This window comes from Trifolium pratense, linkage group LG2 (assembly GCF_020283565.1).
Source record: "Trifolium pratense cultivar HEN17-A07 linkage group LG2, ARS_RC_1.1, whole genome shotgun sequence".
Classification (NCBI taxonomy): domain Eukaryota; kingdom Viridiplantae; phylum Streptophyta; class Magnoliopsida; order Fabales; family Fabaceae; genus Trifolium; species Trifolium pratense.
In genome coordinates this window covers 29,150,062-29,164,865 of record NC_060060.1, presented here as the reverse complement: position 1 = coordinate 29,164,865, position 14,804 = coordinate 29,150,062, and the positions used below count along the sequence as shown (strand labels likewise).

The 14,804-nt window shown below is 33.5% G+C and overlaps 3 protein-coding genes across 5 annotated transcripts; 2 read left to right on the top strand and 1 right to left on the bottom strand.

The window, feature by feature from the left end:
- Nucleotides 1-1,642: 1,642 nt before the first annotated feature.
- On the bottom strand, nt 1,643-3,964 carry LOC123907083 (acetolactate synthase 3, chloroplastic-like). The gene has a single exon (XM_045957177.1). The coding sequence runs from the start codon at nt 3,808-3,810 to the stop codon at nt 1,858-1,860; it is 1,953 nt and encodes a 650-aa protein (XP_045813133.1). The 5' UTR covers nt 3,811-3,964; the 3' UTR covers nt 1,643-1,857.
- Nucleotides 3,965-4,402: 438 nt separating this feature from the next.
- Nucleotides 4,403-6,947, top strand: LOC123907082 (CBS domain-containing protein CBSX5-like). Its single transcript, XM_045957176.1, has 2 exons — nt 4,403-4,897; nt 5,708-6,947. Exons 1-2 carry the CDS (start codon nt 4,539-4,541, stop codon nt 6,537-6,539), a joined length of 1,191 nt encoding a protein of 396 aa, XP_045813132.1. The 5' UTR covers nt 4,403-4,538; the 3' UTR covers nt 6,540-6,947.
- Nucleotides 6,948-10,208: 3,261 nt separating this feature from the next.
- On the top strand, nt 10,209-13,582 carry LOC123907081 (E3 ubiquitin-protein ligase AIRP2-like). Of its 3 annotated transcripts, none has more exons than XM_045957172.1 (5): nt 10,209-10,453; nt 11,493-11,643; nt 11,953-12,019; nt 12,119-12,353; nt 13,070-13,582. In XM_045957172.1, the coding sequence occupies exons 1-5, from the start codon at nt 10,362-10,364 to the stop codon at nt 13,278-13,280; spliced, it is 756 nt and encodes a 251-aa protein (XP_045813128.1). In that variant the 5' UTR covers nt 10,209-10,361; the 3' UTR covers nt 13,281-13,582. The 3 variants fall into 3 exon arrangements, with proteins under 3 accessions (XP_045813128.1, XP_045813130.1, XP_045813131.1); XM_045957174.1 differs by lacking the exon at nt 10,209-10,453 and adding an exon at nt 11,231-11,334; XM_045957175.1 differs by lacking the exon at nt 10,209-10,453 and adding an exon at nt 11,335-11,353.
- The last annotated feature ends 1,222 nt before the right edge of the window (nt 13,583-14,804 follow it).

Sequence of the window (14,804 nt, the reverse complement as noted above, 5' to 3'; positions counted from 1 at the left end):
CGGGACTCAAAACAAACACCAGACAAATAAAATCACAAATATGAAAATCTCAAACGAACTCAAGAATATGTCATAATCACTTATTTAAATAAAAAAACGTAATTAAAAAAGAATCAAGAGAGGTGATTTTGGATCAAAATTGATCCTCAATCATCCCTCCCTAATAGATAAACCAGAAAAAAGAGAACGACTATTGTATTAAATAGTCATTATTACTCGTTTGCATTCTTCATATTGAATTTCTCTAAATTTGATTATTTAATTTGTGAGTGTAAATGTATTTTCAGCCTTTTCTCGATAGAATTTGTCAATAAATCAATTAATTAATGAGGTCGGGTTATTCATTCTTTGACTAAGATTGTTTCATTGATGTTTAATCTCTCGTCATTATAATCACGTTCTTCAATATATTATGCGCTTATTTCATAGTGAAATAGTAAAACTTTACGAGGTCTGTTGTTTAGACACACAAAAGTATAGACAAAAGATGAACATATTTTTTTTTACACATGTTACACGCAAATCGAAGCCAAAAAAATATATAAAAAAAATCTAAAATCTTATTTTTGTCAGTATTTTATGTTGAATTATCATTTCTCTAACTTTATTGTTGTTGTAAAAGAAAAGGCTATTTCAACAAATATACAACATATATTTCCATATATACAAAACTTTCAACTGACTCAGCGTTATTTGCATAAGGTTTGCTTACATCACTATTACTATCGTTGGAGTAGTCGGTAACAGCTTGCAGTTGCACCCTTCAAAGTTGAATTCATCTAAATTTGATTATTTAGTTCGCAAGTCTATATATATTTTACCTCATAAATCAAATTTTTAGATAGAATTTATTTGGAGATTGACTAATGAGACTGCTCACTCTTTGGTAAGGGTGGCTTCCCTAACATTTAATATTCAATTATTCATTACTATGACTATGATGATGTTGATGTGTAACCTTACATTTCACGCTTATTTCATAGTAAAATAATGGGTTTATTTTTATTTATTTTTTATCTGAAATAATGGGTTTATTTTATGCTTTATTATTGTAAGAAAACAAATTATTCCAAAATATATATAGTATAACTAATAAGAAATGCCATTAAAATTGGAAAAAAATAGTATAAAAAAAAAAAAAACATGTAAAAGATGTTAAGATCACTCCTGGCACAATTCCATTCATGGATCAAGTCTTAAAGACAGTTCTGTTTTGCAAAACGCTTGGTTGAATTGCAATTAAACATTGATTGTGAAAACTACTATTCGTTTCCTACTATGGGGTGGTTATAAGCTGTATAGCTTGCACAGGCATTGTAATGTTTGCCATATAAAAGAGTAAGCAAATAAATAAACGAATTACAGATGATCCACTCAAGTCAATTTCAATTTGCATGACAGTCAGGTTGCCTTACACTATTGATCTTAGGAGTTCAAGAAGTAATATGACACAGTTTCATCACCTAATATAGAATGGAATGGAGCCGTCACGGTTAGTGCCTAAAAACAGGCATTCAGATCATAAGAAAGAAGATCTTCCATTGAAATAAACTAGTACGATGATATTATGCTAATTCTGCTATTCAGCTACTCATACTTCATAAAGGAACACAACCAAATCATAGAGGCAGAAAAAAACTGATTTCAGTAAACAAATAATCCAAGAGAAATACCAATTAAAATAGCCGTTATAACTTATAAGAGCAGTAACTAGGGTATATTTATAAGGGAAATGAAACAAACAAGTTTTTCTTATTACCAACAAGGTTGTCTTATTACCAATGCTAAAACAAAAACTATAACATTATGGCTTACTATTATACAAAGCCCGTATCAAGATAAACCTAACTTGAGAAATCAGTAACTTATCCTGCCATCACCCTCAGTTATGACATCATCGAAGGATCCATTAGCGGGAATCATCGGCAACACGTGCTCTTGATGCGGTACAATGACATCAAGCAGGTAGGGGCCAGGGGTATCCAGCATTTTTTGAATTGCTGCTCTAAGGTCTGCTCTCTTTGTCACACGAGCTGCCGGAATACCACAAGCATCTGCAAATTTCAACATATTGGGGAATATTTCTTTCTCATTGGCTGGGTCTCCCAAATAGGTGTGAGCTCTATTGGCTTTATAGAACCGATCCTCCCACTGAACAACCATACCCAAGTGTTGATTGTTCAGCAACAGTATCTTAACCGGGAGATTCTCCACCTTTATCGTAGCAAGCTCCTGAACATTCATCATAAAACTTCCATCACCATCGATGTCAACCACAATAGCGTCAGGATTAGCGACAGCAGCTCCCATGGCAGCAGGCAACCCAAACCCCATGGCGCCAAGACCAGCAGAGGTCAACCACTGTCTAGGTCTCTTGTAGCTGTAAAATTGAGCAGCCCACATCTGGTGCTGTCCAACACCAGTACTTATGATAGCATCCCCATTAGTAAGCTCATCAAGAACCTGTATAGCATATTGCGGAGGAATAGCTTCATCAAACGTCTTATAACTCATCGGAAACCTACGTTTCTGCTCATTCAGTTCTTCTCTCCAAGCTCCAAAATCAAGCTTACTCTGTATCCCTTTACTCTCCAAAATTTGATTAATACCCCTCAAAGCCAACTTCAAATCCCCACATACCGAAACATGAGCCTGCTTATTCTTCCCAATCTCAGCAGAATCAATGTCAATATGAACAATCTTAGCCCGACTAGCAAAAGCCTCAAGCTTCCCGGTAACCCGATCATCAAACCGAACTCCAAAAGCAAGCAAAAGATCACTCTTATCAACAGCATAATTAGCATAAACAGTTCCATGCATTCCAAGCATTTGCAGTGAATTCTCATCCGAAGTAGGATACGAACCCAAACCCATCAAAGTACTAGCAACCGGAACACCAGTTAACTGAACAAAACGCTTCAATTCCTCACTAGAATTCAAACTACCACCACCAGCATACAAAACAGGTTTCTTAGATTCCATAATCAACCTAACAATCTGCTCTAAATGCACCTTCTGAGGTGATTTCGGTAACCTAGCCGTATACCCTGCTAACCTAAGAGGTTGATCCCAATTCGGAACCGAAATCTGTTGCTGAATATCCTTAGGTATATCAATCAACACAGGTCCAGGTCTACCTGAAGTAGCTAAGAAAAACGCTTCATTCACTATCCTAGGTATATCATCAACATCAAGAACAAGATAATTATGCTTCGTGATTGATCTAGTTACCTCAACAATCGGAGTTTCTTGAAAAGCATCAGTTCCTATCATTCTCCGAGGAACTTGACCGGTAATTGCAACAAGCGGAATACTATCAAGCAGAGCATCAGCGAGTCCACTGACGAGGTTAGTAGCACCGGGACCGGAAGTAGCGATGCAAACACCAGAGAGACCCGAGGAACGAGCGTAACCCTCGGCAGCGAAAATTCCACCTTGTTCGTGACGTGGAAGAACGTTACGGATGGTTTTTGAGCGCGTGAGTGCTTGATGGATTTCCATTGACGCGCCGCCAGGGTAAGCGAAGACATCAGTGACGCCTTGACGTTCGAGTGCTTCGACGAGGATATCGGCGCCTTTACGTGGTTCGTTGAGGGCAAATCGGGAAATGAAATGTTCGGTTGAGGGGAGGGAGGTGATTTGTTGGGGAGAGTTGGAAACTGAAGCGGAGATTTTGAGTGAGCGGAGATGGAGTTTAGAGGGAGTGTTTGTGTGTGTGGAAAATGGGAAGGTGGTTCTGAAAACGTGGTTTGAGTTTGAAGATGAAGGGATGGTGGTGGTGAAAGCAGCTTTTGCAGCGGTGGCTGCCATCTTTCTGTTCAGATGAGACAAATTGTTTCAAAACGCAGGCCCTAAAATAGTCTGTTCTACATTTTATTTTTGCCAACAACAAATAATAATTTCTCCTACCAAATTTTTTATTTCCATAAAGAAAACTATTAATTTTCCATATAGAGCAACTGATTTCCTCACTTTCAATTATTTTTTTAGGCAAATCCTAGTTCAACTAGTTGAAATGTCGAAATTGTTAGAATCGGACATCAGATCGGGTTCGAACTTCGGTCACTCCACTTTACGTGTGTGTGAGTTTTCAATGACTTTGTCATTTCGTCTATCAATAAAAAAAATGATTTTTACACTTCAATCAATCGCAGATTCACTCAATGATTTGAGCATCATCGTTACAGATCCGGAAGCATGAATAATTTAGTGACTTTAATTTTATCCTATTATTCGTAGGTATTTTGTCGTTGTATGATATTAATTTGGATGCGGTCCGCTTAGTTTGATTGATGTTAATCCCATATAGAGACGGTGTCACGTGACAAGTGTATATGCACGCACGGTCTTTGGTATTGAGGTAACCCAGTCATCTAATCTACTCTTATAAATTTAGCAACTCCAACAATCACCTTAATTTGCGCCACCAAAAAATCTCCTTTCTCTTTAAAACCAAAATTCTCTCTCAAATTTCATTGCGTTTGGTTTGTTACGCCGTGTGGTGTACGTGATAGAAATTCTCCCTGTGGTTGTTGTGTATGGCAGTAAGATTATCAGGGCATGAAGTTTCCGATCTATGCCTCGGCAAACCACCACTCAGGTCAATTTCTGTCACCCACACCATAGCCGATGCTCTTAACGCCATTCATAAATTTCGCCATTCTTCTTTAAGCGTTTGGAATTGTCACCATTCCATTTATAGCAATAACAATAACGAAGAGGATTTTGATCAATTTCATTGCAAATGTATTGGAAGAATCTGCATGGTTGATATTATTTGTTTTCTTTGTAAACCGGAGAATCTCTCATCTCCTGCCGATGCATTTCGTTCTCAGATTTCAATTCTTCTAGCCGAAGATAAATCATCTCTCGTTCGCCATCTTCAACCTAATGCTAGGTTCGTTCATTATTCCATTTTCATTTGAAATATATTCGGTTATTATTACTTGAATTTTTTATGTGGTTCTGTTTTGTTCTAACATTTTCAATTTTTGTTTGCGGTTGACTTGACTTGACTTTGTAAATAAATTGAATAATAAAGAAGATGGCAATATAAAATTGTTTGAAATTCGTAAGTCTTAACTCAATCATCGAATATCAAGATTGTTAGACTAGATATTCATGGTGTTCGAGATTAAAACTCGAAATTTGGAATATTCTATTTGTATGTATGAATTGGGTGGTATTTATTATTTCATTTCGGTTTAAAAAAAAAAGAGAATAAGAAGAAAAATGGCATGGTCTTTCAAAATCTCAAACATATACAATAGGGGAAAAACTCAAATGTAGGATCAAATAGGTATTTGAAAAGATTTTTAGGATATTTCAGTCACCATTTTTGAAGTTTTAGAGGATGAAGGTGAGATTTTTGATTTTTTAATACCAAAATAATAGTTTTATGCAATTGACCACTTTAGCCTTATATTCTACAAAAGCTAATAATAGTCAAGTACAAGAATAGTCGATTACAGTAGGACGGAGGACGGACGTTGTAATTGATTATAGTCATCCAATCATAAATCAACAACTAAGATTGCTTTTGATTAAAAGACACAATTTTTAATATAGATTGTCTGATTTCTGACTCGCGGTTTAGATTAAAAACAGTGTGAAATTGTGTAATAATTACTACAGTCAATCAATGATCCATAAAGTAGTATGTTATTTATTGAATAAATGTTCTTTATTGAATTAATGTTACATGCAGTTTATTGGAGGCAATAGATGCAATGTCTAAAGGGGTACAAAATGTGGTGATACCAATACCAAACGAGAAGAGATGGAAGAAGAAGGAATGTGAAACTTTGGACTCTGGCATTTTCCACAATGACAAGCTTGCATATTGTTGGCTTACTCAAGAGGATGTAATGCGCTACCTTCTCAACTCAATTGCTGTGTTTTCCTCCATAGCTGCAGAAGCCATCGATAAGCTTGGCATTATAGACACACAAAACCTCTTTTTTCTTTACTATGATGACCCTGCATCCTCTGCTTTGGAGCTTCTCACAGCTTCCATTGTTCATCAATCCTCCGTTGCAGTGGTTGACCCGCAGGGCAAGTTCGTTGGAGAAATCTCGCCCTTTATGTTGAACTCTTGTGATGAAGCTGTTGCCCCTGCAATTGCAACTCTCTCAGCTGGCGATCTCTTGGCTTACATTGACTGCGGTGGTCCACCTGAGGATTTGGTTCAGCTGGTAAAGGAGAGGTTGCGCGAGCAAAATCTTGATGCGGCTTTGGAGTTACTTGGGGAGGAAGCAAGTCTACCTTCTTGGTCTTCGTTTTCTTCGACTTCATCAGAGGAAGATGTTTGCTTGTCCGGGAAGAATCGGAAGCATGGAGGATACTCTTCAAGGGTGGTAAGGAGATCAGAAGCTATTGTTTGTTACCCTTGGAGTTCTTTGGTTGCTGTTATGATTCAAGCACTTTCCCACCGTGTGAGTTATGTGTGGGTTGTAAAGGAAGATGGAACCTTAACTGGGATTGTTACTTTCCAAAGCATGCTGAAAATTTTCAGAGAACGTTTGAAATTAATGTCCTAACACTCTCACACACTGGTTCGCTATGCTCCGTTTATCGATGTATGTTGCTTAAGTGTGAGTTAGAGTGTACAACAACACTCACTATGTTATCGTCATTAACTAGATAGCAATTCCTAGAATACAATCTTTTCCATTTTTGTTGAAGAATCAAATGTGAGGTAGGTAAAAGATGTATTTTGCCTACATAATCAGATTTGTTTTTTTTTCTTAAATGGATAAAGAAATTAGTCTTTCTAATTACGTGCAACATTGTGTGCATTATAAATGTGACTTTTTGTTTTTATGCTATGAAAGAGGGACAATATGGATGATTATAATGTGAACAAAGTTGAACTAGTTACTTTAAAGATACAATTTGCGCTTAAAACTTTCTTCTTTACATGAATTCAAGGAACAATTTTAAATAAATAATTAATACTTCCTCCGGTCCTTATTATAAGAAGAACTTTACTTTTTAGATTCATAAAATATTTGATGTATCTAGTCAATAATATGGACCAAACACATTCAACATTCTATAAATCTAAAAAATAAAGCTCTTCTTATAATAAGGGAGTATTCGAATAAAAGGATTTATTTCATCTTTAAATTGTGTATGCGCATAATAACTTTTTTTTGAGCCATATGCGTATAATAACTTGACTTTTCATATTTTTAGAAAACACTTGAAATCAATGTCCTACCTAATAAACACATGTTTGAGTGCGAGTAATAGAGCATACAACACTAATTATGAAATCATCATCAACTAAAAAATGATTCACGGGGTGCAATCTTTTCCATTTTTGTTGAAAAATTAATCAAATGTGAGATAGGTAAAAACAATATTTTGTCTACATAATTAGAATTTTTTTTTTTTTGTTCTCAAATGGGTAAATAAACCAATCTTTCATTTTGTGTTTGATTGCGTGTAGTATTCTTTCACATCAGAAATGTGACTTTTTGTTTTTATGCTTTGAGGGAGAGAGACAATGTGGATGATTATTTTTTGTTTTTTATTAAATAATTTATATTGATGATTTTTTGATTAATTATAATGTGAACAAAGTTGAACCAGATTGCTTTAGCAATACGACTTGCACTTAAACTTTATCTTTATATTAATTAATTCACCGAACAATTTTAAACAAATAAGTAATATTCCAAGAAAAGGATTTGTTCCATCTTTTAGACCGTGTATACGCATGTTTGATCGTGTGAGTTATAGAATGTACTCCCTCCGTCCTTATATGTAAGTCAATCTAATTTTTTTTAGATTTATTGAAAAATGAATGTATTTAGTCTAAATACAGACTAAATACATTACTTTTTCAATAAACCTAAAAAAACTACTTTTGCTTATATATGAGGTCAGAGGGAGTACAACATTCACTATATCATCATCATCAACTAAATAACAATTCATGGAGTGCAATATTTTTCATAAGATTTGCATAAGAGCGTTAAAAATATGAAAAAAATGTGGTTAGATTTTTTGCTCGCATGTGCTATGGAGGTTTTTGTTCAGTTCATTTGAAATGAAGTTTGAAATTCTCAAATTGAATAACTAGATAAATTTCATTATAAGTCTTTAATTAATTTGATGATTCTCAAATTTACATGAAGTGGGGAAAGAGGGACAAAAAGTATTCTAGTGCACCATATCCCTTCATCGTGCATTTGTTAATTAGAAAGAAAAACAAAGAATAAGGGATGACAAAATTGTGAATATACAATGCAAAAAAAATTGTGAATATAAAACATAGGCATGAGTGGTGCTTAGTGCGAAAAGCCATTAATTCAATTCAATGCCTAAAAAACAAGGTAAAGTGGATAAGACTGTCCTCACATATTCATCCACGAACCATCTCAACTCAACTAACAAAATTAAATTCAGCTAACAAAACAAAAGTGTTTTTATCATTATTTAATAAGTGTGATGCTAATAGTGCTTTAAAGATTTAATTTTTTTTTGAAGAAGCTAAATTAGCCATTTAAATTGGCATTAGAAAGAATCGAACCTAAGATCTTAAGGAAGAGCACACTCACGGTCTCAAGTCAATACCACCAGACCAATCCAAGTGGGTTAAGATTTAAAAACTAATTTAATTCGATCGGTAAAAATATCAAATTACATAGGTAAATGTTAAGGTTCAAACTTTAAATATTTTATTTATTCATTTAAAGTATAATTTTAGTCACTAAATTACTTAAAAAAAAGGCAAATGATAAATAGTGTCTCCGGGTACTCTTTAAGCCCCTTAAATAGTAAGTTTTTTTTTTATAGAATTTTTATGGAAATGTGTAAAGTCAACGCATTGGAAATTAGAGTGTTTAATTTTTTGAATAAAAAATTTATTTTAATGGAATGCTTAAAGAGTGTCCCGAGGGCATGCTTAAAGAGTTCCCCGAGGACACTCGTTAGCAAGACCCTAAAAAAATATATAAAAAAACTTGTTACTTGTTAAGAATGTAAAAAGGAAAATAAAAAAGAGCATATCCACCTTCAAGACCCGAGACAATGGGGTTTTTAACTATATATAGGAACCGCGCTTTCCACTTCGTAAGCATTTCTATGTCAAAATCAATTGTGATGGTGCAATTAATGGCTATGGTGGTTGGCGACTTGTAGTGGTGTCAATGGCAGAGTTTTCTTATGCCTCTCCAGAGCTGCGATCCGTCTCAAATTTTCCTTCCCTTATGCATGATGAGAAATATTTATATAGGCACAAGCCTAAATAAATTATGGTTTATTCTTAGGCACACTCAAAACAATAAAAAAATTAAAGAGAAAAGAATTAAAATTATATTAATTGATGTGACTATTTTATTTTTCTTTTATTTATTTTGATTTTTGGGTGTGTTAATCTTGTGCCTATATCCTTGTGGCTATGTATTACCATTTTAAACTTTTGCACTATGTTTGGATGTCAAAGAGATAGTGAAGAGAGAAATAAGAGAGAAGAGAGGTAGAAAATAAGTTGAGTATAAATATTACTGAATAGAAAAGTGAGAACAGTTTTTCTAATTAAAAATTGCACGATGTTTAAATTTTTCATTTTCATTTCTTGACACACACCTTACCTAATATGGTGAAAACTTTTTTTAGCGGTTACAACTATTATATTTCTCTCTTTCATTATTTTTCTTCTTATCAAAACTATAAAAACAGACAATTTTTTTGTTAGCTATTTCTTTCTTATTTATCTCTTTTGAAAATTTACCTAAAGAAACATAGCGTTAGACAATTGTTCTTAAATGGAACCAACTTCCATCAATAGTTGTGCCATGTAACATTAGCCAGCTCTTTATTACTATGTTTTAAAATACGTTGAAATTAAAAAATTTAAGTGTATTTAATTTTTTTTCAAAGTTTTAAAATTTTCATTTTTAGTAACCAATAGTTATCTTAAGATATTTGTTAGCAAAAATTTTATGTAGATTCAAAAAGTACCTTAAACAGTTGTTTGCATCTTCAATCCTTTTTATTAAAAGTGATTTATTTTTTAAATAATTCATGTACCTAATTTAAAAAATAGAGTAAATTATTTTATGAAAAGAACCAAAAGTAGTAGTACTAGTCCTAATGGCAATCATTAATTAATTAATCTTGATGAAAATTAAATAAATAGCAGAGCGCCACGTGTCAACCAAGTAGCTTTTGCGTATTGTTGAAACTTTGAAAGAAGAGAATAGAAGGCGCAGTCTAGAGCTACTGTACTACTCTAGAGAGAGAGAGAGAGAGAGAGAGAGAGAGAGACTATGAAAGTTGTTGTTGGTTTTTGATTGAAAAAAAACAAAATTGTTTTGGTTTTGGTTTGAGAATCTCTTAGAATAGAAGACATGTACATAAACAGTGGTTCTTCTTCCATGGGAAGGTCTTTCAAGGAATCTCTTAAACTTCTTGAAGCTGATATTCATCATGCCAATACTTTGTTAGTTCCCTTTTCCTTCTTTTTTCCTTTCAATTCTCACACCCTTTTGAAAAAAGTCAATTTTTTTATAGTTTTAATTTTAAGGGTACACTCCCTTCCTTTAAAGATTTTATTTTTATTTTTGGATGAATTGGATCATAACTTTGAGTTAAAAGTATTTTTGTTTAGGAATTATTTTCTGGGGTTTTACTTTAACCCCTGATTTTTTTAAGTCAAACATGAAAAAACAAAATTTTCCATAAATATATGATGGTGCCTTTATTTTTAGTACAAATTTATGATTTTGGTATTGTGTGTGAATTGTGATTATCCACTCTCTAACTGTACAACAATCAAACAGTGTCTCTGTCTTGTTGGGGGAGAATTTACTATGATGGAATTTTTCCTATGGCTTGTTCCAACATCATGTTTTGTTTGTCTAATAGTGAGTCATATATTTAGTACTTTTTTCAATTTTTTTGGTATATGATTGTGTTGTACTTTTTCATTGTGTGTTGTATCATTGTATGCCAAAGTCAAAATTTAGAAAAATTTGGCCTTCATTACCTCTGTACTCATGTGGAGATTTTCTTTTTGTTATTTATATTTATCTGAATTTTTAGTTTCAAAGATAAATATTTGATTTTTTATTTTGTTTTTTGTGTATGTGACTATTTTTTTCCACCTTTATGGTGGATGTGGGACATTGTCACCTGTTTGCAGGGTAAGTAACTTGTGTGGCTAGCATACAATGCATTGTGATTTTGATACCAATTGTTGCTTCCTGATCTCTAATATGCATTGCATATTTGCATTATCTTTCACAGCTAGTTGTTCTTTTGTTCAATGTTTCAAAGTTATTTGTTGTGTTTGTGATGAGTCTCTTGTGAAATTTGACTAGAGTAAGGTTCCGATAAACGAGTTAAGTTCTGAATGGTGTCTTTTCCGAACATTGAAAATTTGAAATGATAAGACTTTGGAACAATGTTTTTTTCTTTTTCGCTATTTTTCTTAGTATGAGTATAAGAGTTATAACTTCTACATGCATTTGGGTATGCAGGGCATCGGATTTTCCAAGGGAATATGACGGTGCGTGTCTTCAGATGAGAATGTCATACAGTCCGGCAGCACACCTGTTTCTTTTTCTGGTTCAATGGACAGATTGCAATCTTGCTGGAGCCCTTGGACTATTAAGAATACTAATTTACAAGGTTAGATGTTTTAGTTTTTAGATGTTCATTTTGCCTGATTGACTTATTTGAGCTTATCTACTAGCATAAACACTTCTGATATTGTTTGAGATACCTTATGAAAACAGCTTATGACGTGTCCATAAGCTATTTTCTGCTTGTTTTCATAACTTCTTTAGGATAGCTTCTGACAACAGCTTATAGCTTATACAAAACCAGTTTGACTTTATAGCTATAAAAATAGCTTATTATAAGTGTTTATGCTATAAGCACTGACTTATCAGTTTATCCAAACAGGGGTGAAGGTGACAATTTTTTCTCATGCTGCAGGTGTATGTGGATGGGACAACTACCATGTCTACACATGAAAGAAAAGCAAGTATTAGGGAATTCTATGGTATATCATCCTTTCTTTATTTTCCCCATTTTTAAATATAATGAATTAGTTTACATTTTAGCTGTGTGGACTGATATACTGAAATTCTGTATCGATCAGCGGTCATATATCCTTCTTTATTGCAACTTGAAAAAGGTGTCACTGATGCGGAGGATAAAAAACAGAAGGTTGTATGCATGGAGAGGTATCGTAAAAGAGATGACGCGGAGCACAAACAATCCTCAGACATAGACATTGAAAGAGAAGAAGAGTGTGGAATATGCATGGAGATAAATAGTAAGATTGTGTTGCCCAACTGCAACCATGCCATGTGCCTTAAATGTTACCATGAATGGTACTTTCTTTCTCTCACACACACATTCAATAGTTTACTATCATGACTTTTGGTATTAAGAAGTATGAAGTTGTGGCTTTGTTTCTCCTTTCTCTACATCTTGATTCTTTGTATTTCTTTAGCAGTATGCCTTATGATTTGTTTTTACTCGGTTTTGCTGAATTTCATTCCTTATATTTAGTTCTGAATGATATATTTCACTACGGTAAATGTAATCTGTTGAGTCTGCTTTGTTATTCATAAGTCTTGCATTAGTTCAGTTTGCTTGGATCATAATTGTTTATTACGTACCAAGTAAGATAGCATCTAGTGCAACAGTTATCACCGTAAGTTCGTAGAATCATCTGTGTGAAGGATGCCATAACAAACACCGTAGTTCGTAGGTATGAGTTTCACTTGTCATTGTTTTCTTATTGTTCTTGAATGTAAATACTCAAATTAAAAGTAGCAAATAATTAGATTATTGAAGTGAGAAAGGATTGAATAGGGGAAGTTGATTGTAATTCTTGCGTTAAGAATAAGCAACTGCCAAAGAAGTAGATTATTGGAGGGATTTTATTCGTTGCATATCCAGATCATTAGTTCATTGTTTCGATAGATGCTCATTATTTAACTTGCGAGTATAACCAAGTTTCCATGAATGGTTTCCGATTCTCGTTTAACTGTTATCTAGTTTAGTTGAAAGCTATATGTATGCTGACATTTTTTTTTTGCAGGAGAGCAAGATCACAGTCATGCCCCTTTTGTCGTGACAGTCTTAAAAGAGTGAACTCGGGCGATCTCTGGGTATTCACCGATAGTAGGGACATAGTAGACATGGAAACAGTGACAAGGGAGAATCTTAGAAGACTTTTCATGTACATAGATAAGTTACCCTTGATCATTCCAGATTCCCTTTTTGACCCTTATGACTCTCACTTAAGATAAGTCACCGCAACATAGATTTTACTCTCCGTTGTGTTCTTCGATGGGTGGTTCCTTTTGTTTTAGTCATATAAACTCTGAATGTAGTAATTTAGTGAATTTAGTTTATAGAGTTGCAGTGCTTACTTCCGCATCTTCGAAAAGTATCCAGCCCCGAGTTTGCGATGAGTTGCTGGTGAAATTGAGATGGTAAATTGTATGTAGCGGATATGTATATCCTTGTATAGATTGAATTACGTATCAAGAGGTTTGCATATTATATGCCTGCCTCTTGTGATATTAAGGTAACCCTCCCTCTTAAAATAGCTCTTTGATCATTATTGCATTGGATGAAAATATTGAATGCCTCTTTACCAACAAACTTTGACTCTGAACCAATATGAAAGAACATTATGTGCATTTTTTTTTGTGAAGGAGCTTCATGTCAACTGCATTGTACTATGTCAGTTCTTTATTATAAGAGACAATCATTTTTCAGATTCATTAAATAATTAATGTATTTGATCAATATCTTATAATAAGAAACAAATTTAGTAGTTATTTTTCTAAGGGTCTATGTGGTTGGCTCTTATAAGGCCAACAAATTTAGTTGCACTGCTAACTCTTTTTGGATATCAAACACATCAGAATACGAAAACGAAAATATAAGCTTAAAATATGAAAACACTCCAACTTCTTTAATGCAAAAACACTTATGGAACCATCTATTTCAATCATCCTCACCTGCCTCTTCCTCTTTTGAACGGAGCATTTCATACTCAATTAGTCACACATATTTTTTGATATTGCAGCTAAAAAAGTTATTGAGCCCAACATAGAGTTTATTGACAAATTAACTATTTTTTAATTGTCAACAAAAATTATCATAATCATAACTCATAACCAAAGGACACAATCCCATCCCATTGGGTGTGAACAAATTGGTTAAACAACTAATACGAGAAGAAACGGTGTTCAATATCCTAATAACACTAAATGCCAACAAAGATATCTAAATGACTAAATGAGTTTCATAAATAATGAACTAAGTTTCTTAATTTTTCTTTTGCTATGGGAGAAAAATTGATGCGACAAAGTGAGCAACACAAAAATTATAGAAGTTGGCTTAAATAAACATTTGGTTCGCAAGAGAATTTATCACTAGTAATTCATAGATCATAGTTCAAGTGAAAAGTAAGGTTAGTCAATAATTATTTTGGTAAGAATTTGAATTCTTTATGTAAAACCATTTCTTCTTATATAAGATTTATTAACCACTTAAATCTAATCATTATAAAGAGAATAGTGTAAAAGAACATAGTAAAAAAAAGTCTAAATACATTCAATAATCTTTTAAGTTTATAACTGTCAAGTACTTTAAAGTTTTTCGGTAACATTTAAGGTCTCTTTGGTTGGAAGGAAAGAGAGTGGGAAAGAAATAAGGAAAATATGTATGAAAACCGGTTAATATGAACTTAAGCTAAATCTTAGTCCAAGTTTCTTTCCATGCAACCAAATGAACCCGTAGATTTTTTTTGGCTTTTATGT